This window comes from Aspergillus chevalieri, chromosome 4 (assembly GCF_016861735.1).
Source record: "Aspergillus chevalieri M1 DNA, chromosome 4, nearly complete sequence".
Taxonomy (NCBI): domain Eukaryota; kingdom Fungi; phylum Ascomycota; class Eurotiomycetes; order Eurotiales; family Aspergillaceae; genus Aspergillus; species Aspergillus chevalieri.
The window spans coordinates 1,362,063-1,384,407 of NC_057365.1; the positions used below are offsets into that span (position 1 = coordinate 1,362,063).

Below are 22,345 nucleotides of genomic sequence, written 5' to 3' on the forward strand. Positions count from 1 at the left end.
GTATACACCTGCACTCTGTCAAAGTGAAGCTACACATTCCCCTGTACCTTCTCGTATAATAGTCGGTCATATGGGCAGATTGCCTTTATTTCGCCGCGTCTAGCGCGAGGTGGGATGGAGAGAGACATGGACATCGGACTTCCGACAAATGTATATTTCTTCTTCGGCGGGTGTAGCGCTTTGTGCAAAAGAACTCCACACAATCTAGATTCCGGATACGGGCCGTAGGAAAGCATACTCGCAGGAGTACTCCGTACCAAAGGAGGGGATTAACACTGACTCCGACCGATGACGAATGATATAACATGCAATGGTCAGCTATTTTGCTTTTATCCTTTACAACTGTACATCCCTCATAGGACGGGCTGTCCTGCGTCGGGAAATGTTACCAAGCGCCGACATGATTATCTGACCGATGCCTTTTTGGTAACTTTCGAAAATCGACAGTGCACCGGCACGCACCGATCAGAGATCAAGCGGTTTTCATCTCGGGCTCCGACTGCTGGTGGTGGCTGGGGCTGGCTGCATGTCTACTCAGCTGTGGATCGACCATCGAATCGGAGACTGTTTTGGGGCAGGTGGGTAGAGGTCTGGAAAGTGTATTCTGAAGACTGCGCAAAGAAATGGAGCTTCAGATCAGGTATAAAAGGGCTCGACGGCCCGTCCAGGTTGATGGCAAGATACAATTTCACAACTACAAGACAAAATGACTATCCCAACAACCATCCGTTCTCTTTTATCGCTACTGCGATCGATTCTCCTTCGTTCAGACGGCGGCGACGCCAAGATATCTAAGCACAGCCAAGCACTTTTTGAAACTACCAAGCGACTCCTCGCCGAAGTCGTCAACGAAGGTCTGGTGGATGCTACCATCGGGGGGTCGAAAAACAACCCATATCTGTATCTGCACAGGCGTTCGCCCGCTATGGAGAATGATCGCAAATGGTTAAAAGTCGGTCTTCAGCCGGGTATCATGTTAGAGACCAGAGATGGAAAGGTTACGGCTGTCGTGCGGCCAGATAGCTTGCAGCAGCCTGTGGTGATCAGTAATGGCAGTGGAGAAGAGGAAGAGCTAGACCCGGGTATATTATTCCAGTTCTTGAGCCCGTGGTTAGTCGAAGATGCCGATGAGGATATCTTGAACGAAATCGCCCTTGAATTGGGCAACTCAGCGCGGAATCAAGGTAAGCCATACATCCCTGTACGTGAATCACTGGATACATGCTAATGGAAAGCAGAAACATGGCTTGACATTGGCGAAGCCCAGAAAATTCTCAGCTTGGACGACAGGTCCGCCGCCTGGGAACGAGCCCTGATATACGGCCACCCAAGCCATCCATACCACCGCCTCTGCTACGCCCAACCGCCTCTCCAACAAATCCAACCCTCCGACATTCCTGAAATGCTGACCCCAACGCTCGCCTTCCTCTCCGTCCCGCGAACAGATCTCCGCGTAACAGGTGCTTTTGAAGCAACAATCCAGCCACTGCTAAGCAAACTGGAAATCCCTAGCACAAGCGCCGACAGAGTTGTCGTCCCCTGTCTCTCGCGCCAACTCCCCTCTGTACACCAACGTTTCCCAAACGCTGTTGTGCTAAAAACCGTCGATAACGTTGCAGACGCCCAAGCGTCAATGCGAACACTAACCCTCCGCCCAGAATACGACTTCGGCTACCACCTGAAACTCTCCCTAGCCTGCCAAATTACCTCCGCCCTCCGCACAATCACACCTTGGACAACATGCGGCGGGCCCGTGCAAACAGCGCTCCTCGAGAAATTCCTCCCAACAGATCTCTGGGTCTTCCGCGAAGTCGCTGCAGTCTCAGGCGCACAGGACAACTTTGCTGATGCGAAGCATTTATCTTGCATCCTACGCGATGACCTCGAATCCCGCGCAGACGCCAACAACGAGCGTCTCGTGATCGCAGCAGCACTCGCCCAACAACCTTACAACAACACCCGCAGCTACGCAGAGATCATATACAACATGCACACAACCACCGACAAACAATCCTGGCTACGTACATACGTAACCCGGCTCTTCACCCTGGTGCTCCCGCCTCTAGCGCGATATGGTATCGGTCTTGAAGCGCATGGGCAGAATCTTGTTGCTCGCATTTGTCGGACAACAGGTGAGGTGAAGGGTTTCGCAGTGCGGGATTTTGGTGGCGTGCGGATGCATGTTCCCACGTTGAAGAAGTTCGGGGTGAACTTCGACAGTTTGCCTCCTGGAGGCGCAACGCTGACGGAGGATCTGCACAATGTGTGGAGTAAAGTGCATCATGCGCTTGTACAGAATCATGTAGGGTTGATTGTTAGTGCGTTGGGGTTGGAAAGGGCTGGGGGTTGGGGGATTGTGAGGGAGGTGCTTGGAGGTGTTTTGGAGCAGGAGGAAAAGGGCATGGGGAGGGAGGTGGCGGAGTATTTTATGCAGGATACGATGCCGTTTAAGTGCTTCTTGAGGATGAGAATGGAAGGGAAGTATCGTGATGTGAGTGACTCTTTTCCCTTTTTCAATCAGGGTTATACTGACGATCTATGACAGTATGTCGAGAGGGAAGTCCCGAATGTGCTTCTTATGGACTCGCCTAGATGGGAGAAGGTGCTGCGGAGTTATGAACCAACGTTGCATTATACATAGCCGAGTGGTTGCATTTATTCCGTAGCTATTTTGTCAATTTGTAAACATACAGGGTATCAGAATAGACATAGCGTTCATGAATCATCAAGTTCCGTCGGCCCCGGGATAAAGTCCCACCCCCAATACTCCACCCCACTACCCTGAGGGTTCCTGACGTCGCGACATGGCGGGTTCTCCCAATCTTCAATGATGCCCATCGGCCAGACAGGTATAACGCAGATTTCGTTATACGCACAGCCCTGACACTCTTTCCAGGTTGTCCAGGCGAGGTACTCAACCAGGTCCTGGATCTTGCTGACAGCCGTCTCGTACTCCGGTTGCTCGAACGCCTCCAATAATGTGAAGCAGATACTGTCTGCAATGGAGCGCACGGCACGAGCGGCTATGCCTTGGGTTGGGGCCGTAAAGGGGATGAACTGGGTTGCGCAACGCTCTGCCTCGACGGTGATGTTTCGCCCGCCAAAGTCGAAGAATGGATCCAACACCTTCTTGAGGTTGTCATGCAATTGTTTTGTGTTTGTCGTAATATCTGCAGAGACAAGACTCTTCAGCGTACGAGCGTATCTCTCAACCACCATGTCCGTGACGGATTGCCAATCGAACGAGGACTCGTCCGTGTCATGACCCATAATCAAAGCCTTAAGATCCTGCCGGACAGGCTCCAACTTCGTGGAATCGATATGGTTCAAACGTGGTCGAAGCGGCTTGCTCGCGCCACCGAATATATCCAGGTCGTAGGTGTACGCCGTGACAAAGTGATCGTAGTTAAGTTTCACCCTGTTTCCCCCAATACCATGATACCGTGCCGTGATAGCCTTCATCCACGGCCCAGCATCAGGGATGATTTCATGCATCGTTTTGTTATGATCCTTACCCGGCCGTGGCAAATGACGTGGAATACCGCCCTTGTTTGCCTGGACCTCAACCTCACGCAGCAGGTGTAGATCGCGTTCGAATGAGCAGAGGATGATCTCAAAACCGGCCTCCATGCGGAGCACCCCGTCCAATCGATCGTCCCATACTTCGCGAGACAAACGGCAAAAATCCTTCGCGCGCTCGAACTCGTTCATAATCCGGTCATCGTGGACCGTATCGTTAAACAGAACCCGGTTCTGCGAGTCAAGAGTCCCATTGCTCGTTTTTCCAGCGGACATGCCATCAATATACAACAGTCGTAGGTCCCTAACCGGCACATACGTCTGTAACCAGCCACTCTTCTTCGGCTCCCCGTCCTCCGGCGGCTCGAGCGACAATGGCTTCTGCCCTCCAGGTCCTCCAGGGCCACCACGACCTGGTCGTCCTCCCTTATGTCCACCCCGCCCAGGAGGAATACCAGGTTGAGAGCCCATCGGGGGCATCCGTGCAAACAACATCGCATGTTCCGGTTCAAACGCCAGCCACTCTATCCCAATCACATGGTCAGGACTCATACCACCATGGTACAACTGTGTTCCGGCCGGGACGGAGGCCAGGAAGAAAGACATGCCGTTGTGGTACAGCGACGAGCCCCACTGGCGCATCGACGAGTGGATGGCGTTGAATATATGGTTTGCATTCTTGGTGGATTCTTCATGCGCGACAGTCGAGGTAGAAAAACTAGCCAGCAGGGCCAGAGATAAGAACTGAGATCGCATCTTCGATTCGTGAAGCCGGTGCTGTAGAGAAGTAAGCAAAAATTTCGGTGAAACGGTGGATATATACACGTACCCTCGCAGAATCAGGTGACGCGTCATCCTGCCGGTAGCCGTTGGGGAAAACGATCCCGGTCGAATTTGTGCATAGCGCCTTCTTGTTTGGTCGGGTTTGGTACTTTCTCTGGCTGTTGTTTTAGATATGTCCCATGCCGACCGACCGCCGATACCGCCGATCGGGCATATGACAGCTGCAGCTCTGCAACCACTTCAACTACACATAAAATATGTCGCCACGTTCACTCCTCCTCACTATTGACGCATTCGGTACTATATTCCACCCCCGTCTCCCCGTGCCAGAACAATACGCCTCGACTGCCCACGCTTTTGGTCTTTCGCGGTCGCTCGTAACGCCCGAGTCGCTGCAGCCCGCCTTCAAGGAGGTGTTCAAAGCACATGCTAAACGGTATCCGAATTACGGGAGGGAACTGGCGCTAAGGGGACAATATGGAGGCCCGAGACAATGGTGGGAGGAGGTTATACGGGGGAGTTTTGGGAAAGTGTTGAATGATAATAATGGTGACTTGCCGGAGGGGTTGGTAAAACGACTACTAGATCGGTTTGCTAGTAAAGAGGGGTATGCTTTATACGCGGACGCAGAGGAATTTCTGATGAGGATGAGAGAGGTCAAAAAAGGTCTTCTGCAGAAGCAGAGGTTCGGGCCGTTTGAGAAGGTGCTTGTCGGGGTGATTTCGAACTCGGATGACCGCGTGCCGGGTGTTTTGAAGTCGCTGGGATTGGCTGTTGGCGATACTCGTGCAGATCAGGGCGTGCCGAGTATGCGACTTGCGGGATTTGAGGAGAGGAGTTCTTCCTCAAAGCAAGAGGACAGTGAGATCAACGATCTCGATTTCATCATCACAAGCTACGAAGCCGGGGAAGAGAAGCCCGGTCAAGCTATCTTTGACGTTGCCAAACAGCAGGCCATGAGGGATGCTGGTGCCGATTCTGAGAATTTTTCGCAATGGACTTGTGTCCATGTTGGGGATGATTATTCCAAGGATTATCAGGCTGCTATTGATGCTGGCTGGGATGGGTATTATGTGCCACGAGACGGCGAGGTGCAAGGACATCAGGGTGTGGGAACCATGCGTTCTTTGATTGAATTGTTAAGTTTGTTGAAGGGCTACAAATGAGGGTCTCATGAAAGCCATCGCCGCATGCCGTTATGGACACCGTCGTGATATGGATATATAGATCGCCGACATTTATACCTGTCCAATCATTGAGAGCAGCACAGAAATCTTACCAAGGGACATGGTGGACCACAAGCTGCCTCTCAAGAGACGTCTGTCGGAACCAAGACAGACAACGCTCCCACCAGAGCAATATACGATGACCAGAATTCATCAATCTATAATCATGCACATATAAACCCGTGAAGTAATGAACCTTGCATATCAACATCCCATAGATTATCCTAGAACCAACCAATCCAAATACCAAATCAACGCCCGCTAATCCTACGAGATAGATATCAAACAAGCTCAGTCAAAACCCTCACTCCCACTGCCCCTCCCCCAACGCCCCCAAACCACGCCTATTTGCAGCATGCTTATTGAGCAACGCGGCAACATTCGACCCACTAGACCGTTCCTTAGCCCGAATCGCACGCTCCCGCTCCTTCTCCCTCGCAGCCGTATAGTAATTAACAGCGCCCTTCTTCGCCGTCGATGCTCCCGCAGGCGCCTTCATAGTCTTCCGCGAATCAGAATGCCCAGAAGACACGCTGCCTGATGACGAAGAATTTGCTGTGTTTTTGCGAAGCAGCGGAGGAGGTCTGAAGCCGATGCTTGCAGCTGCGTCGTTTCCGGCGCCAGCGTGGAAGGCGAAGCGGGTGCTTGCAGAGGATTGGGCGGAGTTGGAGGAGGCTTGTCGGAGGAGGGCGAGGCGGTCGACGACAGGGCCTCTTGTGCGGCGGGGGTGGTTATGGTTGTGGGTGCGAGGGACGAAGTCTTCTTTGGGTTCCTCTGCTGTTGGTGTTTCGGCTTCTGCCATTTTTTCGTCGTGGTCACCTTCTTCGTCGATGGCGGCGTCCTCGTGGAAGGAGTCGTATTCGTGGGTCTCTGTAAGGAAGGAGACTGTTTCGCGGATCTCTGCGAGAGTGGCGGGTTTCTTGGACATGTGGCTGGCAGGCTTGCGACGGAGATGAGGTGGTGGACGGTTGGCGATGTCTTCTGCGGAGGGCTCAAGGGGTCTCTTTCTCTTGTTGTCGTTGTTTTCGGTTTCCGGTGTGGCAGGTTCTTTCTGGCCTTCGGATGCCACGTCCTGCGAGGATCGTTCCTGAGAACCACCCTCGTTCTCGTATTCCAGGAATTCCAGATCAACATCATCTTCCTCATCCCGGTCCTCAATGGCCTTGAAGAAGGCTGCCTTCTTAGGATTCTCGGCAATTTCGTTTACCTTCTCATCGGCAAGGAGAGCTCTTCGCATCCGGGCGAATTCTCTCTGCTTCTCGCGACGGCGGGCGAGAAGTTCATCCTCGGGGTCATCGAGATCAAGGTCATCATCAGCTCCTCTGCGCCGTCTCAGAGCACCAGTGGTAATGTCCCTCATGAGCTTTTCCACTTGTTTTGCATCGTCATCTCGCTGACGAGCACTACAGAAAGCGTTAGCATTGCAGGTTTCCATCCCAAAGGGAGGGATACTTACGCATTAAGCCTAGCCAACAACTTCTCATCCACAACCTCTCCGCTGTTATCGTTGATCATTGACTGATCATACGCATCTTCTTCGCCGTCGCTGTCATCACTGGCACCACCAAGACCGGCATATTCATCCTCGGATTCCTCGGCTGCATCCTCGACAACATCCTTGGCTCTGCTCTTTTGCTTGTCGAATGGGACGATGTTCTTCTTTTTACTCGCCTTCCTCATAATGTCAAATGCACTTGAGTCGATTTCAAAGTCGCCTTTACTTTGCTCTTCGGTTCCTTGGTTATCATCTGTACGGCCGCGACGGAGGTGCTTGTTCTTCTTGATGACAACAGGAGAATCCGGGGTTTCGTGCCGCTCGACGACTACCGTTTCGATCGTCGAAGGGGGAGGCCTAAAGCGTTTTGAAGGGTCAAATGGCGAATAAACGAAGCCAGCATCTTGTGTCGGTTCAGGGACCTGCGAAAACTCGGACATGGCTCTGGGGGCTGGTGATTCAGATGCACCACCCTCGGACAGTGCATACCCAGCAAAGATGTCGGCAGTCTGTTCTTGTTGTCCTTGGCTGTCCCTGACGAGGATCTCAGAATCAGACTGTTCGACCCCATTGACCATATTTGCAGGGTCTGGGAGTGACGGGATGACGCTGGGGGTATTAGGCTGAGTATCCTGTCCACTTCCGGCCAATGTGCCCGCAAAAGCTTGGGTTAGACCCATGGTTAAGCCGCCAGAGCCCTCCAAGCCGGGGAACTCGGGTCGTGCTGCAGAACCCTTGTGTGGTGTTATTGGGTTAATCGGAGTTGCCGGCGCTCGAGGTTCATGTTGCTGCTCGTCTTCGTCATCCTCATCTTCAATTACTCTAATAGGCCGCTTTCTTCGCGTGGACGGCACAGCAGCTTCATCGGCAGACATGGCTTCACTCTGCTCGTCTACCGATTCCTCATCCTCACCGGCTTCAGCATCGATCATATTCTCATCATTCTGGGCCCCTGTTTCTCCTGTTTCTTCTTCATCCTCTTCCTCCTCTTCATCTACCTCGTCATTATCACCCTGAACTTCATCCTCGGAACCAGAAGGCTCATAATCCCCCTCATCACTGTCATCATCATCATCGCACTGAGCTTGCTTCTTTTCCTTCCGCTCTTGCTTAGCAATGTCATCAGCTTCTTGCCGGGCCTTCTCCATGAGATTCTCGATTTCATCCTCCATGGCTTGTCGTTCCTCGGCGGTCTCAATAAAAACACCCTGAGCTCTAAGCTCGTCAATTCTCTGCTTTCTTTCGTCGGCAGCTTGCTTTCTCGCTTGTGCAAGTAGATCAGCTGACAACTGCGCAAAATTGGTCGATGTCGCTTGGCGGTCAGGAGAAGTAAGATGAGCCAAAGCCTTCAACTTCAACATGGAAGCGGATTCCTCCGATCTCTTGGTCTTGATGTTTTCGAACGCTGCGACACGACGGCATTTTGCGGGAGATGTAACGACCTCAAGGTCGCTGTCGGAATCCTCCTGCTGGTGTTCCGCTACCGACTGTCGAGAGAGCTGGACGCGAACAGGTGGTTTTGTCAGCGTTTTACGCTGCGGCTTTGATTCTGGTGCCTTTTGTTGTGGTTCTTCCGTTTGGACTTCGGCCTGTGCAACAATTGGTTCTTCGTGTTGTAGATGCGTCCCTGCAAGCACTTCCTCGAGAGGAGGCATGGTAAACTCCATAGCCTCAGTTTCCGTCTCTTTCCCCTTGTCACCCGCAGTTTGAGGACTAACTGGCTTATCAGCAGGGCCCATTACAGGAGATGTACGTGGGGTCTCCCGATCTTTCTGTGCTTCCCCATCCGACGAGTTCTGCGACGCTGTTGTAGAAGAATTCTCCGCCAATGGCCCTGCATTATCCGTCTTAGGCTGCCCGAAATTAAACCTAGCAAAGAAACTCTCCTTCGTAATCTTCTTCTTCGTCTGGGCCTGGTGCGCCAATTGCATGTTCCGGCTCATCCGCTGTGTCTCGCGATTCATCTCTTCCAGTGCCTTCTTGCTAGCCTTGCGTGAAGGACGAGCTTGCTGCGATAATTTCTTCGCGGAGCCACGGTCGTTATCGTCGCCACTGTCTTCACCAGAGAGAACATCGGAGCTGAATTGTTCATTCTGCTTTGCGCGAGCGGCTTTCTTCTCGGCTTCGATTCGCTCACGCTCCTCGCGTTCCTTGCGTTTCTGGGCGATAAGTGCCTGGAGTCGGGTGTCGTTCTTCGGTTGTGGTTCCTCGTCGTCCGGTCCGTCCGATCCATTATCTTCCAGTAGAGCAAGTCGTTGTGTTGCTGGAGAGGACATAAATAACGGAGAAAACGAGCGGGCAGGAGATGGCGATCGATCTGATTCTTCGTCTTCAGAGTCGTTTTGTTTATTTGCTTGTCGCCTCCTTGGTCCAGCCATAGGAAGGTCATCCTCCTCATCATCTTGATTTCCCTTCTCCTGTTCCTTTAGCGTCTTCTTGATCCGATCGTAAGCCGTCTCAGGCTTATTGGCCTCCCCGTCCTGTCCCTCCGCCTGTAATCTCGCAGCCATCCGTCCCCTAGGCATGATAATATCATCAGCTTCATCGTCGCCATCCGAATCCGCGTTCTCTGCCCCTTTTCGCTGAGCCGGTTCGTTGGTCGATGTGTTATTCGTAAAGTTCGGTCTGGCGATTGGCCGTTGCGCTTTCGATGTAGTCTCATTATCTGATTCCGAATCACTATCGAATTGAGCCATCATGGCCTTGATCTTTTGTCCAGGCGTGAGAATCGCCGGCGAGTCGCCTGGCGGTGACGCGGTGCGCGTCGAGCGGGGTGTAGATGGGGCAGACATTGTGGATTATATGATAATTAAAAGGAATATTAGTTCACATAGGTATTAGCAAGAGAATACCATGTAAATGGTGTATTCAATTGCCTGTCATGAAGAAGACAGAAAGCATGGTTGTCAGTGCATGGCGGAGATTCCAACTACAACGACGCGCCGCGTCCAGCGCGTCACGGCGGAGCCCTAGCGCATTACCTATTTGGCCATGTATACACGTGACTCTGAACGCGAAAATGTGGCCAAATTCGGCCCTACAATTAATATTAAGAGGTTTGTTCATTATGCAATTCCTTTTCTATGCAAAATGCGGACTATCCTTTGCGTAGTGCTCCGTATACAAATATCCCATGCAAAAAAGTCATTTACACCCGTGAAACTCCATCAGGATTATACAATTCGAGTAATTCGCTGCCGTTTCGGCCGGCGTATAGAGGAGAACCCTATGGGTATCAAATGTCTTACCAACATCCCGGTTGTGGTGGTTCATGACAGGTTCTCCGCTTATCCCTGGTTGGTGAAGATCTCGACATCGCCTCGTGCGGAAGAAAACTATATTTCGACGTCCAAATCAAGGTCCAGAGCCGCAATGTTCTCGTCATCCATGTTCCGGTGACGAATACCTGCAATGCCTCCCTTGACAGGTTTTTTCTGGGTAGGCGTATCACTCCGTTTCGGTGTGGCTTTGCCAGGGGTGTCGGGGCCGGTTGTCGGTGTAGCATCGCGACTGTCAACAGGGGCGTCTGGCTTGGGCGGTGGTACACTGCTAGTACCATTTGCATCGTGGTGTGTCTTGGCCAAAGTCCTCACACGCATGAACGGATCCTGCGCAGCTTCTCCACGGGCAATGGCAGCGGCAGCTTTCTTGGTGGCTTTCCGCTCTTCCAATTGAGCACGGCGGACATTCTCGTAATTGAGTCGTTGGTTCCGTAGGTTGAGCTCAGCGAGGCGCTCGTGCTCAGACTGCTTCTTAGGCTGCGGTTTGTTGAGTGATGAGCCGAATGCCAATTTAGGTCCAGTTAATTCGGCCAGTTGGGCTTGCAACTTGTCGACTTCGGAATCATCACCAGAAGCCCTAGCAAATGCAAGTTGTTTCTCAGTCTCCATACGCTTGAAGACAAATGTTTTTGAATCCAACGATCCTTGTTTTCGGAGCTTCTCATTCAGCTCTTCGTTGGTAAATTTGTGGTTTAGCAGACGGTTGATGTCAGCCACTTTATCTGCTAGCATGGACTTTGTGGCCATTTTGCAGTCTTCGACTGCCATGGTTTGGCGGTACCGGTTAAATTCATGATCGGTGATAGGAGAGTCGGAACAGGCAACGAATGGGAACTCGCGTTCGGACTTGCCATGAGCAAGAACTGCATATTGGTTCGTGACAAAAGGCCGCCCATTAGAACCTTCCATAGCATATGGCTTTCCTTCAGAGAATTCTAGGGCTATGTTAGTACACCTGTATGTTTAAGGCAGGAAATTTTGATTTCACTCACTCTTAATCAAGCAAAGACGATACTCATTGATGCCAGTATCCCTGTTTGGCCCAACATTGACTCGCACGTAGCAACCAGAAATGGAATTGTCGAATCCAGGGTAGAAGCAAACTTGTGCAAAGTTGCTTCGCCCAACACGGGCACGTTGAATGTCGCGTAACTCGGCAGGGGGGTCATCTTTCGGTGGCGAAGGCGAGCGATCCCGGTCGTCCCACTCGGCCTCGCTCTCTCCCTCAGCATCGTCTTCACTAGCACTCTCATCCTTGGTTCGGCCGACGTCTTTGCCAGGATCGCGGCGCCGGAGTTCATCGCGTTTGCCCTTTTGCTCTCTCTGTCGCTTGTAGGCCTCGATAGCACCAGAAGCTTCTCCAACCTTGCGACCTCCAAGCGTGGTCTTTTGTCTAGAGCTCTTGCGCTGGACATCGTCTATTCCCGCTGAGCTAGCCTTCCGTTTGTTCTTCTTCGCCTGTCGAGCCTCTTCACGTTCCCGGGATGCTAAAAGACGACGCAGCGCAATATCCTGGTTGTGACGATCGACTTGCTGAGCACGTTCGGAGAGGATCTCTTCTCGTTGAATTTCCGGCATGGCCATAATCTCCTGCTTATCCTTTGCAGAATAGTATAACTTGTCATACGGGAAAATCGGGCCGTCGCCATCGACATCCGGCGACGACTCAGCCTCAGAATCTGATTCTGACATGCTGGCGGATTCTGCATCAGACCTGCGTAGCGCAAAATAGTCAGTTCTTCATCTCTAATATGAAGTATGGCGCCGCTAGCAGCAACATGCCATCAAAGAGTACAGGATTAACAACATACACCTCTCCATCCTCCTCATCCCTCCGAGACTTTCGGCCTCTTCGTGCGGACTTGGCGGTCCCTTTGCGATTCGTTGGTTCCGGAGAACGAGATTGTGATGGTGCAGGCGACGCTGCGCTCTGCTTCACTTGGGGCGAAGTCTCCTCGTCCGAGTCGTCACCCGCCAGCGCGAGCAACTCGGCATCAAAATCATCGGCCATGGTGGATAATTCGAATCGAAGTCGTCTGTAATCTCGAGAGGACTGTGGTACGTAGCAAGAAACACCAGGTTCGAGTAAGTAACCGCAAGATGCTCAGCAAAGAGATCTTTCGGTATGAAGGAGTTATCCAACCCCTGAACAGCTGACTAGCCAGGGAAAAGAAAAGGAGAATCTGTCCTCCTCAGTCGGGAATCGGGCAAAAAGACACCAGACGGCGCGTATACTCGTCTCAAAGCGCGTGAATAAGTTTTCGGATAAAATAGGGCGCGAAACCCTGCTTTTGCGATGAGAATAGTCGTGATAGAGAGAGAGACTGGGTGGCGGGCGAGGGAGTTGGGAGTTGGAAGTGACTGAATTCGACGCTGATTCGGCGTACCATGACGTTCCAGCCGAGTTAGGCGCCGAGCCTAGTTGCCGCGCGTTTGTGGCGGGGAGCCGGCATCGGCGGGCACCGAGGATGTTCCGAAATCAGTCGATTCTTGGAATGCCTTTTGGACATTCTTGGACGTTTTGAACTTCACGGATTACAATGTATACGAATCGAACACTTCGGAGTTGTGCGCTGGCTTGCACCGCATCGCCATTGTTCCTCGATTTCCTAGTTCCCTCCACATTGCGCGTGAACCGTGTACGATACAATTCAACCACAACCAAGAAACCAATCTATCAATTAAGCCAACGGCAGCGTGAATTTCTCGATAGCGCCCTTCGCGTCAACCAAGCAGGCGAACTTGCCGCAACCCTAATCTATGATGCACAAAAACCACCCGTCGTGCGCTCACATCCTCACCTCCGGCCGTTAATGAAGCACATGTACGACCAAGAGGCGGGACACTTCTCAACATTCAATAAATACATTGCGAAACACCAAGTTCGTCCGACGGCTATGTATCCTGTCTGGGAAGTTGCTGCGACAGTGCTCGGTTGGTCAACCGCGGTTATGGGCCGTGAGGCTGCTATGGCGTGCACGGAGGCTGTGGAGACGGAGATTGGGTCACACTATAATGAGCAGGTGCGGGAGATTCTGTCGTGGGCGGCCGAGGCTGAACGACGAGGGGAGGAACTGGATGATGAATTGAAGGAGATGGTGGCTACATTCCGGAGGATCCGTGATGAGGAACTGGAACACTTGGACCATGCAGTCGAGAATGACTCGAAAGAGGCAAAGCCCTATGATCCATTGGTCAACTTTATTCGTGCGGGATGCCGGGCTGCCATAAATGTCAGTGAGAGGGTATGATTGGAAATGGTCATGTCATTGAGCGGTGCGTGTACAACTATTTTGTTTTTCTACTGTAAAACATGAATGACATAACGTTATATAATAATGAATAAACAGTGATAGACAACGAATTTCCGTGGTAAATACTACTGACGACTGAGTGTTATCCTCGACTGGCACTAAGCAGCCCCAACCCGCGTTATCCATCCGGACTATGAATGTCAGTTCTGCGACTGCCATTACAGGAGAGAAGAGAATAACTCACCTGGTAGGCGTCAAAAAAAGATAGATCGTAACGACCATCCGAGCATGACCCCAGAATGCCAGAACAGGAACCTGTCACAGAGACTATGAACAGCGGTAAAAGTGCCACAAACTACTACCAAGCTTCCATTCACATGCCTTGTCTAGTCGTGTGTGTTCCTTGCAATTCCTGTGTTGGAAACGTAGATGCAGTCCATGAATTTAAATGATGCGATTATTGGTCATTTGCCTAATCCGGGTTACTTGCCTGTCTCAACTTTGCAATTGAATGAATAGCGCGTGGCAATTAATAAAAAAAATTATTCGCTATCTTCTCGTATAATATCACATAAACCCGGCTTGTGCGATTTGTCCCCCGCGTGTTCATCTTGGCTTTGCTATATGAGCCCTCGACCCCTCGTATTCTGAAGCCACCAACATATATAAACTCCCTTGCAGGAATGCAACATCCTACACTTTCCGATTAACCCATAAAGCTATTCTTTTTTATAGTACAATGAGAATGCCGTGGCAACAAATTTACCCAGGCTACTACGAGCGTCCCCCGGATGTCCTCGAAAGCCTGCACTTTCACGCAGCCCGAGTCGTCTCCCATCTGGGCAAGACACAGCACACGATTAGCACTTCACTCCAGCTCAGCACCGCTCCACCTGCGGAAGATGTGCGAAGGGCGTGGATAGCGTTGCGTGTCAAACACCCGCAATTAGGTGCACTTACAGACGAGGCCGGTACTAAGGTTACCTATATCGTTCCCTCAGGCGAGGATTTGGAGGAGTGGCTACAGGAGTCCCTCACCATTTATGATACCACGGACACTCGCACCGCCGATGATGTGGACGCTAATATCCAGGAGTGCCGATGGCTAGCACTGTATTATTTTCCATCAAGCCGGGAGCTGCTTATCCGGACGCCACACTGGCGGGCGGACTCTATAGGGTTACTTCTTCTTCAGCATGACCTTCTGGATATCCTGACACATGGACCCCCATCAGACACCCCAGTCTTCGACGGCTCCGAGCTGGCCCGTTTTCCGCCGACATTCACGGAAGGGGCCGGTATGCCAACAGAAGCCACACCTGAGATGAACAAAGCTGTCGATGAAAGTTTGGCCGTGATGCTGGTAGGATCGCCTCCCGTAACGCTCCGAGAGGTGCGGCCAGGTACGGTTCCGGAGACCTCACAACGTGCAGTGACACGGTTTTCTCAGGATCTAAGTCGACGGTCTTCGCGGCCTCCAAGGCCCGAGGGATGACGGTCACCACCACGGTACAAGCTGCAATGGCGATAACGATACTTGCACATGCGGCGCCGGTAGAGGAAAAATCTCGTCTTATTTTCTTCAACCCCGTAAATACTCGCGACCACTTGCCGGAACAATGGAGCGGAGCCGCCGGCGCTGCGGGAATATATCACACTGGGAGGGCATGCAGTATTGATCTCGGATCATCACAAACGAACAAGGACAACAACTTCGATAGATTTGCTGACCTTCTTTCCGCCCACTACCGGCAAGATATTAAGACGCTATTCGGGTACATGGTGCCCTACTTACAGAGGTTGGAACAAGCATTCACGGTTCCCTATGAGGTTGGGCTACACAACCCAGGTACGGCGCGTCCCGACCTTAGCTCCCTCGGCATCCTTGAGAAGTATTTGAACCCACGGTATGAAGGACCAAACGCGTCATTCGAGATTCAGGACTGGTGGCTCGGAATGCAGGTGATGGGCCGTTCCCTACACACTTATCTTTGGACGCGGGATGATATGTTGCATATTGGGTGCAGCTACAATGAGACTTTCTATGAGAGGAAGTTCGTGGAGGGGTTTCTGGAGGATTGGAAGACGGCGCTGGTGGATAGGTTGCTTTTGACTTAGTCTGTCACTTTCAATATGATTGTCTCTCATGTTAACATGAGAACAACTAAAGCAACACTACCCAGTTGTGCTTGGATTAGATAACTACACATAATAGTAGAGATTGTCTTTCACTGACATGGTACCATATGCTATATACTGCACCACCGTCCACCACGGATCCTGTAAGAGCTCCTTGGTAGTTGGTCTGTCTTCTGGTCTCCAGGCCAAAGCTCTCCGGATGAACCGTAGAAAGTCCTTCTTTTGGTCTAACATGAACTCATATCTTGGAGCCTGCTACTAGATGTTGAACCAGAGCCTCTAGCTGAACTTGAATGACTGTCAGACAGTTCATCCTATATAGCATTGATATAGCATATGGCAACTACGTGAAGACTGTTCAGTTTATTCGTCAACGAGACTGTCCGTTACACTTCGCAGACTAAAATTTAGAAAGTGCAAGGTATTCTTTAATCTAACCTTCATGTTAACAGCACAAGTTCTCCAATTCCATCCCTAAACCCGATACACCAACTTGACACCGCTAACCCTATTGTGCTTCAAATCTTCCGCACCCTCCAGAATCTTTTCCAAGCCACCCTCCCGCACCTCAGGTGGATGCACCTTAACCTTGCCCTGAGCCAATAACTCTCTCGACAACTCCCAGAACTTAACCTGGAAGTCCAAGTGCGACTGGTCCGCCGGGAACTCCGTACCACCTTTGTGGAAGGTCTCGCCAATACCCGTGTAGGCAAGGGTACGTTTGTTTTCAACGTCTGCGCGCGGGAACTCCTTAACAAGCAACAAGCTACTGTAAGCACCGCCGGTGCTGCTAATTGCCTCCGCGGAGATAGCGACGGAGCTTTCGGAAGCGATGCAGTCAAAGACATGGGCAAGGCGGTCATTAGTGGCAGCGCGAATCTCAGCGCCAACAGTCGGGGAGTGGTAGTCGAAAACCTCATCAGCGCCGAGGGAGCGGAGGAGGTTGAAGTTATGTGGGGAGGCAGTCGCTAAGACTTTGAAGCCGGAGAGCTTAGCGAATTGGATGGCCAGGGTGCCGGTTGCAGTACTACCGCCGTAAATAAGGATGGCAGGGGATTTATCTGTCGTAATAGATGTCGTCGAGGGCCATGGCAGCTCGAGGGACTGGTATAAACCTTGACCGACGGTGGTAATACCGACACCGAGGGTGGAAGCCTCCTCGAAGGAGATATTATCGGGGATTTTAATTTGGATGGCAGCCTTGGCCACGATATGCTCGGCAAAAGCGCCATCTTCAATGTTGTCGCCGTTGCCTGCATGAAATTAACTGATTATCCTCCACAAAGTCCTCGGGGAAACACTTACTGCCGTGAACAAATCCAGCAACCTTATCACCAACCTTCAGGTTGGTCACCGCGGACCCGACCTCCTCAACGATACCACTGTAGTCACAGCCGACAATAGCGCCCTCGGTGGCCAGAAAGTCAATGTGTTTCCAGTCAGTGGGGTTAAGGGCGACGGCGACAGTCTTAACTTTAACATAGTCATCACGGATACTGGGAATTGGAGCATCAGTGACCAGTTTGGCCACCTTAGGACGTTGGATTTGAATTGCACGCTGAACGGACATGGTGTAAGATGAGGCTTTTATGAATATATGGCGCGGGATGAATTTGACGAATTGGAATGGGTTGCATGAGTATTCCAGGTGCGATATGGTACGTCTTTTTATATGCCTAAAAACGGACTCAAACATAATCTCTAAGTCCGTGCTTAACAATCAATGCTAAACAGACATAAAAAAGCAAAAAGAGTCCTATACGAGGTGAGCTGCGGGGGTCATCTAGCGCTTATTCTATGCCGCTATCGGGTCTTCGATTGCGATATATCACCCGGGAATAAGCACCGCAATAAGCAACATGCACTGCTTATTCCGAATTATGGAAGCTTATGGGGATTCCTTTTTCTTGATTTCTAATTCATGTCTTAAATACGGGAGAATGTGAAGGAAAATGTCGATTGGTAAGCTATATTGAATCCTTTCTGTTCTATTCTCACTCGGCGGCCATGTACGGAGCTAATGTATCCGTCAGGTCGAGACTCAAAGGCGCATGATTGGAGACCCTGAGGTATCTTGCTGCATAGCCTACTAAGATACGGAAAGGTTGTACAATTCTGTGTCCCCGTATCATCGCTATAGCGACAGCGTCAGCCAGCTATCCCAGCGATGAGATTAGATCGATCTCCAGATCAGAATTGGCCTGACGGGCCGAACCAAAGTCCAATGTTCCAAAGGAAATAGAATCCGGATAAGGCTGAGCATCTTCCGATTGAATGACATGACTCGTCAATCTCAGCAAGGATTCCGGAGTACAACGCATACGCTTACTTATGCAGCATGAAGATCGTGTCGAGAACATTCTATTCTATGCAATGCAACGCTTTTCCAATTATACCGAAAACTACGATAACAAACATTTCACCGTCTATACCAAACAAACCAGTCTATGCGGAATACATATCAAGACCGCCCCTTCGTCCACCGTGCCACAGACAAAAGCACAAACCCAAGAATAACCGACGTCCCTCCAAACAGCTGCGCCCACAAATAATCACCACCCTTCTTACTGATCAACGCCCCCGCAATCGGCGGCCCCGTAAGACAAGCAAAGCTGCCCACCGTAAACACCATTCCCACCCGAGAAGCCACTTTACTCAGATCCGTGGTCAGCTGAGACAGTGCCGACGGGAAAAGTGTCTGCACGGCATTCGCGCAGATACCGTATATCACGACAAAGCCGTAAAAGCCGCCCGTGGAGTGTACGCCGATCCAGCCGTATAGAAGAGCGGAGACGGCGCAGACGAATGGGAGTAGGGTGTTGAAGGTACCGAAGTAGTTGTCTGCTAAGAGGGAGGGAACAATTCGGCCTGGAACGCCGACAGCATTAAGGATCATGAGAAGGGTGAGGGAGTTATTCTCAGAGATGCCGATTATTTCTTTCCCGAAAGTGGTGGTCTGGCTGGTCAGCGTGAGTGATTAAGAGAAGGGGAAGGAAAGACATACGTAGAAATAAGCAATATAGACACCCCAAAGGGTAAAGAAGATCCCAATGGCAAAGAACAGGTACGTGGGCTCCTTGAACGCCTTTGGATCAACCAAAGGCCCCTTGGTACGTTTGAACTGCCGTGGCCGGGCCAACAAAACGATGAGCACCGAGTCAAAGACGATAATAAAACCCATCACCCGGATCGCCCAGGGATACCCGATCTTCGGCGACAGCTGTTGCGCGATCTGCATTTGTCAGTTGATCATCTCGCTCATGATGTCAGGTGCATAAACTCACAATAGGGAATACGACACCTCCAACCGGTGCCCCGCAAGCAGCGAGACTGAGTGCGAAAGCGCGCCGCTTCGTAAAGTACGTTGACACAAGTGCAATACACGGCGTGAAGAGGAGACCATTACCAATTCCCTGTACAATACCCTGCGAAAGCAGAAGCTGCCAGTACTGCGAAACCGCCGAGGTGGTAAACACCCCTAGAATCTGAAACCCGCAGCCAGCTACCAGCAGGTGACGCAAGTATCCCCGATCCATAATCGGACCCGAAAGGGTACCCAGGAAGAACAGTAAGAAGAGAGAGAGTGATCCAACCCATGAGATGTCTGAATTAGAGCGGTTGAGTGTATCGATCCAATGGGACTGGAAGATGCCAAAGGAAGAAAAGTAGCCGAAGCCATTTACCACAATGAGATGACTGACTAGGACTTGCGAGCAGGCGAGGAGGGATCCTTCTGGGACTGTGGTTTGGGTGTTCTCGGCGGGAGTCTCTTCGGATTCGGAGCTCACGAAGGGCTCCTTTGCTGCTAGGCTGCTACTGGAAGTAGAAGTAGAAGCCATCTTTGAAACTCCGAAGGAGAATTGTGGATGGAAAGATAGAAAAAATTGAGCGTCCCAGGAGATATGAGGTGGGAGAGACAGTCCTAAAACATGGGATCTGCTTTAACAGGCTCTTGTCCTCGTTTTTCCAGTCAGCATTGTAAGCTTAAGCCCACCGGTCATGCTGACGGTAGCACGCCATTCTACTGCAGGGTTGATGACACCTGCAGGGTGACTCTGCTCGGCAAAGATGACCGATGACAGATCCCGACGCGTCAATTAGGGCTACCACATGTTGTGTACTGTATTTTGTATGGTAGAATTGGAATACGGATCCAAGAATAGACAGGAATCAGGATGGAACGCAAGCGGCTGAATGAAGAGCAATGTCAGAGAAATGACAGATGTGACAGGTGACAGAGGTAATAGGGTTGACGGGAGTGACGGGAGGATAGATATTTAAACGGGAACGAAGTGGACCATTTCGTTGAAGCATCAAGCACAATTGTTCTCTTCTCTTCTACAGGAATCCAGAATTAGCAATCAAAAAAAAGAAAACTGCAAAATTTGGATACAATGGCATCTCTTTCTCTTCCGGTTGAGCGAAAGCTGTTCAATCCACTATGGTGGAGAGAGATGCTCTTCCAGTGGCAGAGCCAGTCTCACAAGATCTCCTCCGCCTCCGATGTCGATGCCGGTACTCCAGAGTCCAAAGTTGTTGAAGTTCATCAAGTCAACGCACCATCGAAGGCTTCCTCGGCTTATGACTTCGCCAAGGTCCCTAAGGATGGGGTCACCATCACCGTTACTGGTATTTATCTTCTAGTAACCCTGCTCTGTGTGTCTACTAATACCCTTACTCCTCTAGAACTTGAATCTGAAGACGACCTCGAAGTTGAAGAAGACCGAGCGGTCACTATCATCAGTGAGCCAGAGCCAACCGACTGGGACAAACTCGCCAGCGACATCCTAGATGTTATTGGGGACTATGGTCTTCATACCCAACCTAAAGATGTGGACGGACCGGTCACCGGTTGGGCTGGCAAGTCGTTCTTCATGGACAGAGTAAGGACACAGGTCGCAAAGGGACATGCTATTGAGATGATCCTCCCTGCCTTTCCTTGGAAAAGTGTAAGTAATACCCAGATATCCACGAACGAAGCATGACTAACCTGACGCTGCGCAGATCAACCAAGTGGACAAAGTTACCGGTGTTCTCCCTGACTTGGGTGAGGAGCTGGCACTGTCTCGTCTCCACCAGCTGTGCGAGGATATTAAGGTGGTTTACCCACCTGGAGGCGAGGTTCATATTGCTACAGATGGGTTGTTGTTCGACGGTATGTTTACTCTAGTTCTTGGGATCTAGCCCTGACTAACCTAGCACAGACGTGGTTGGAATCTCCGACGATAACACCTGGGCCTATGGCGACGGCCTCGTCCAAATGGCCAAGTCCAAGGGTTATGACAAATCGATCAAACTTTTCCGAGTCATGGACATTCTCGGCTACACAGCCGACACACCCCTTAACAAAGAATCCTACCTCTCGCTCGCCCAAAAATGCCGCAATGAGATCCTCGAGAAATATGGCCGTACCGAAGAAGAAGTCCGTGAAATGATGCGTGATGACCCAGATACCCTCCTCACTTACTGCGGCTTTATCCGCTTCCTGGAGACAGACCTCCGCCACAGCCCGGTAGCAGCGCATGCCACCAGTGGCCAGAAGTACCGCAAGATTGTCAAGAAGGTCGCTATCAGTATGATGATCCGGGCAGAGTCGTTCACAAAGTTTTTGCAAGCTATGAAGCCCGAACATGTGCGGTTATCCATCCACCCGTCTAGCGGTAACGTCAAACTGTCTATTCCCCTGATTGTCCAAGGATCTGGTGACTTCCCCAAGTCGCCGTGGCATAGCTCCATTGCTGTGGCTCTTGACGGGACTTACACTACTGTCCACTCCAAGGCCGTGCGTGATACGCACCGATTGATGTACAAGGACGGACGGCCGTACTTCTACCGGGAGAAGTCCGAACTGTGGGATTGGGAGGATGAAGATGTTGTCTTCGAGGCGCAGTATCCGAATACCATGCTTCTTTACCCTAGGGCAGGCATTAAGAAGTCGCTTACCGAGGAGCAGTTGGATAAGGTAAAACAGTTGAGGGGTGTACACAAGGGTCCTGTCAAGGTGATCGGATTTGAGAATGCAGCAGCAGGAGCAGCATAAAGAGTGCTTGTCGGCTTTGATTTCTTTTTGGCTTTTCTATTGTGTTTGCTTGTTTATATTTATTGTTTCTTAGGGACATCAATGTCAATAGAGTGTCTTCAATTTTGCATTTGAAGGCCTGTTTTATACTTAAATCTCCACTCCCTTAATATGCGAGGATTTAAATTAACACTATAAAGTTGGCAAACGGTAACATACTGTGGCTATACTCCTGGAAAACTCGTATATGGAAAAGTTTCTCCTTGGAGCCCTGGGTGAAATAGGGCTACTTCGTACGATCGGCCGTCAAGAATCATTTAAGTTACATCTTTATCAAAACGCATTTCATAGCCTCGGACTATGAACCCACCAAACTAGAAAATAAAACAATAACCGAGAACATCAAAATCAGTTCCGATAATGGGGCCTCGGGTATTATATGTCTCTTTTATAGCGTAAGGATGTTCAATACTAATGTTGCAGGATATATATCTATTTGGAACCCGAGTTAGAGATGAAATCTTCACAAAATGAACTATCGCTAGTTATGCATTGACGCTCATAACTCATAATCTAAAGTCGCAAACAAAACCAGACACGCTATTTACAAGCCCCATGCGACCGTGCAA

General features: G+C 50.8%; 13 protein-coding genes across 13 annotated transcripts; 7 read left to right on the forward strand and 6 right to left on the reverse strand.

The window, feature by feature from the left end:
• Nucleotides 1–706: 706 nt before the first annotated feature.
• On the forward strand, nucleotides 707–1,228 carry ACHE_40483S (uncharacterized protein; the record flags this gene model as incomplete). Its single annotated transcript, XM_043278685.1, has 1 exon — nucleotides 707–1,228. One exon carries the CDS (start codon nucleotides 707–709, stop codon nucleotides 1,226–1,228), a length of 522 nt encoding a protein of 173 aa, XP_043136440.1.
• A 174-nt stretch (nucleotides 1,229–1,402) lies between these two features.
• Nucleotides 1,403–2,641, forward strand: ACHE_40484S (uncharacterized protein; the record flags this gene model as incomplete). Its single annotated transcript, XM_043278687.1, has 2 exons — nucleotides 1,403–2,491; nucleotides 2,546–2,641. The coding sequence occupies 2 exons, from the start codon at nucleotides 1,403–1,405 to the stop codon at nucleotides 2,639–2,641; spliced, it is 1,185 nt and encodes a 394-aa protein (XP_043136441.1).
• A 74-nt stretch (nucleotides 2,642–2,715) lies between these two features.
• On the reverse strand, nucleotides 2,716–4,275 carry ACHE_40482A (uncharacterized protein; the record flags this gene model as incomplete). Its single annotated transcript, XM_043278688.1, has 1 exon — nucleotides 2,716–4,275. One exon carries the CDS (start codon nucleotides 4,273–4,275, stop codon nucleotides 2,716–2,718), a length of 1,560 nt encoding a protein of 519 aa, XP_043136442.1.
• Nucleotides 4,276–4,559: 284 nt separating this feature from the next.
• On the forward strand, nucleotides 4,560–5,468 carry ACHE_40486S (uncharacterized protein; the record flags this gene model as incomplete). Its single annotated transcript, XM_043278689.1, has 1 exon — nucleotides 4,560–5,468. The coding sequence occupies one exon, from the start codon at nucleotides 4,560–4,562 to the stop codon at nucleotides 5,466–5,468; it is 909 nt and encodes a 302-aa protein (XP_043136443.1).
• Nucleotides 5,469–5,832: 364 nt separating this feature from the next.
• Nucleotides 5,833–9,815, reverse strand: ACHE_40485A (uncharacterized protein; the record flags this gene model as incomplete). The annotated part of the gene is made up of 2 exons (XM_043278690.1): nucleotides 5,833–6,931; nucleotides 6,985–9,815. 2 exons carry the CDS (start codon nucleotides 9,813–9,815, stop codon nucleotides 5,833–5,835), a joined length of 3,930 nt encoding a protein of 1,309 aa, XP_043136444.1.
• A 543-nt stretch (nucleotides 9,816–10,358) lies between these two features.
• ACHE_40487A (RNA polymerase-associated protein) lies at nucleotides 10,359–12,315 on the reverse strand (the record flags this gene model as incomplete). Its single annotated transcript, XM_043278691.1, has 3 exons — nucleotides 10,359–11,239; nucleotides 11,297–12,018; nucleotides 12,116–12,315. The coding sequence occupies 3 exons, from the start codon at nucleotides 12,313–12,315 to the stop codon at nucleotides 10,359–10,361; spliced, it is 1,803 nt and encodes a 600-aa protein (XP_043136445.1).
• A 529-nt stretch (nucleotides 12,316–12,844) lies between these two features.
• Nucleotides 12,845–13,555, forward strand: ACHE_40488S (demethoxyubiquinone hydroxylase family protein; the record flags this gene model as incomplete). Its single annotated transcript, XM_043278692.1, has 1 exon — nucleotides 12,845–13,555. The coding sequence occupies one exon, from the start codon at nucleotides 12,845–12,847 to the stop codon at nucleotides 13,553–13,555; it is 711 nt and encodes a 236-aa protein (XP_043136446.1).
• A 742-nt stretch (nucleotides 13,556–14,297) lies between these two features.
• ACHE_40489S (uncharacterized protein) lies at nucleotides 14,298–15,053 on the forward strand (the record flags this gene model as incomplete). The annotated part of the gene is made up of 1 exon (XM_043278693.1): nucleotides 14,298–15,053. One exon carries the CDS (start codon nucleotides 14,298–14,300, stop codon nucleotides 15,051–15,053), a length of 756 nt encoding a protein of 251 aa, XP_043136447.1.
• Nucleotides 15,054–15,079: 26 nt separating this feature from the next.
• ACHE_40490S (uncharacterized protein) lies at nucleotides 15,080–15,676 on the forward strand (the record flags this gene model as incomplete). The annotated part of the gene is made up of 1 exon (XM_043278694.1): nucleotides 15,080–15,676. One exon carries the CDS (start codon nucleotides 15,080–15,082, stop codon nucleotides 15,674–15,676), a length of 597 nt encoding a protein of 198 aa, XP_043136448.1.
• Nucleotides 15,677–16,171: 495 nt separating this feature from the next.
• Nucleotides 16,172–17,393, reverse strand: ACHE_40491A (zinc-binding alcohol dehydrogenase family protein; the record flags this gene model as incomplete). The annotated part of the gene is made up of 2 exons (XM_043278695.1): nucleotides 16,172–16,950; nucleotides 17,003–17,393. 2 exons carry the CDS (start codon nucleotides 17,391–17,393, stop codon nucleotides 16,172–16,174), a joined length of 1,170 nt encoding a protein of 389 aa, XP_043136449.1.
• Nucleotides 17,394–18,158: 765 nt separating this feature from the next.
• ACHE_40492A (uncharacterized protein) lies at nucleotides 18,159–18,935 on the reverse strand (the record flags this gene model as incomplete). Its single annotated transcript, XM_043278696.1, has 2 exons — nucleotides 18,159–18,653; nucleotides 18,702–18,935. The coding sequence occupies 2 exons, from the start codon at nucleotides 18,933–18,935 to the stop codon at nucleotides 18,159–18,161; spliced, it is 729 nt and encodes a 242-aa protein (XP_043136450.1).
• Nucleotides 18,936–18,963: 28 nt separating this feature from the next.
• ACHE_40493A (uncharacterized protein) lies at nucleotides 18,964–19,536 on the reverse strand (the record flags this gene model as incomplete). The annotated part of the gene is made up of 1 exon (XM_043278698.1): nucleotides 18,964–19,536. The coding sequence occupies one exon, from the start codon at nucleotides 19,534–19,536 to the stop codon at nucleotides 18,964–18,966; it is 573 nt and encodes a 190-aa protein (XP_043136451.1).
• Nucleotides 19,537–20,091: 555 nt separating this feature from the next.
• On the forward strand, nucleotides 20,092–21,737 carry ACHE_40494S (isocyanide synthase family protein; the record flags this gene model as incomplete). Its single annotated transcript, XM_043278699.1, has 4 exons — nucleotides 20,092–20,326; nucleotides 20,384–20,646; nucleotides 20,702–20,852; nucleotides 20,902–21,737. The coding sequence occupies 4 exons, from the start codon at nucleotides 20,092–20,094 to the stop codon at nucleotides 21,735–21,737; spliced, it is 1,485 nt and encodes a 494-aa protein (XP_043136452.1).
• Between the last annotated feature and the right edge of the window lie 608 nt (nucleotides 21,738–22,345).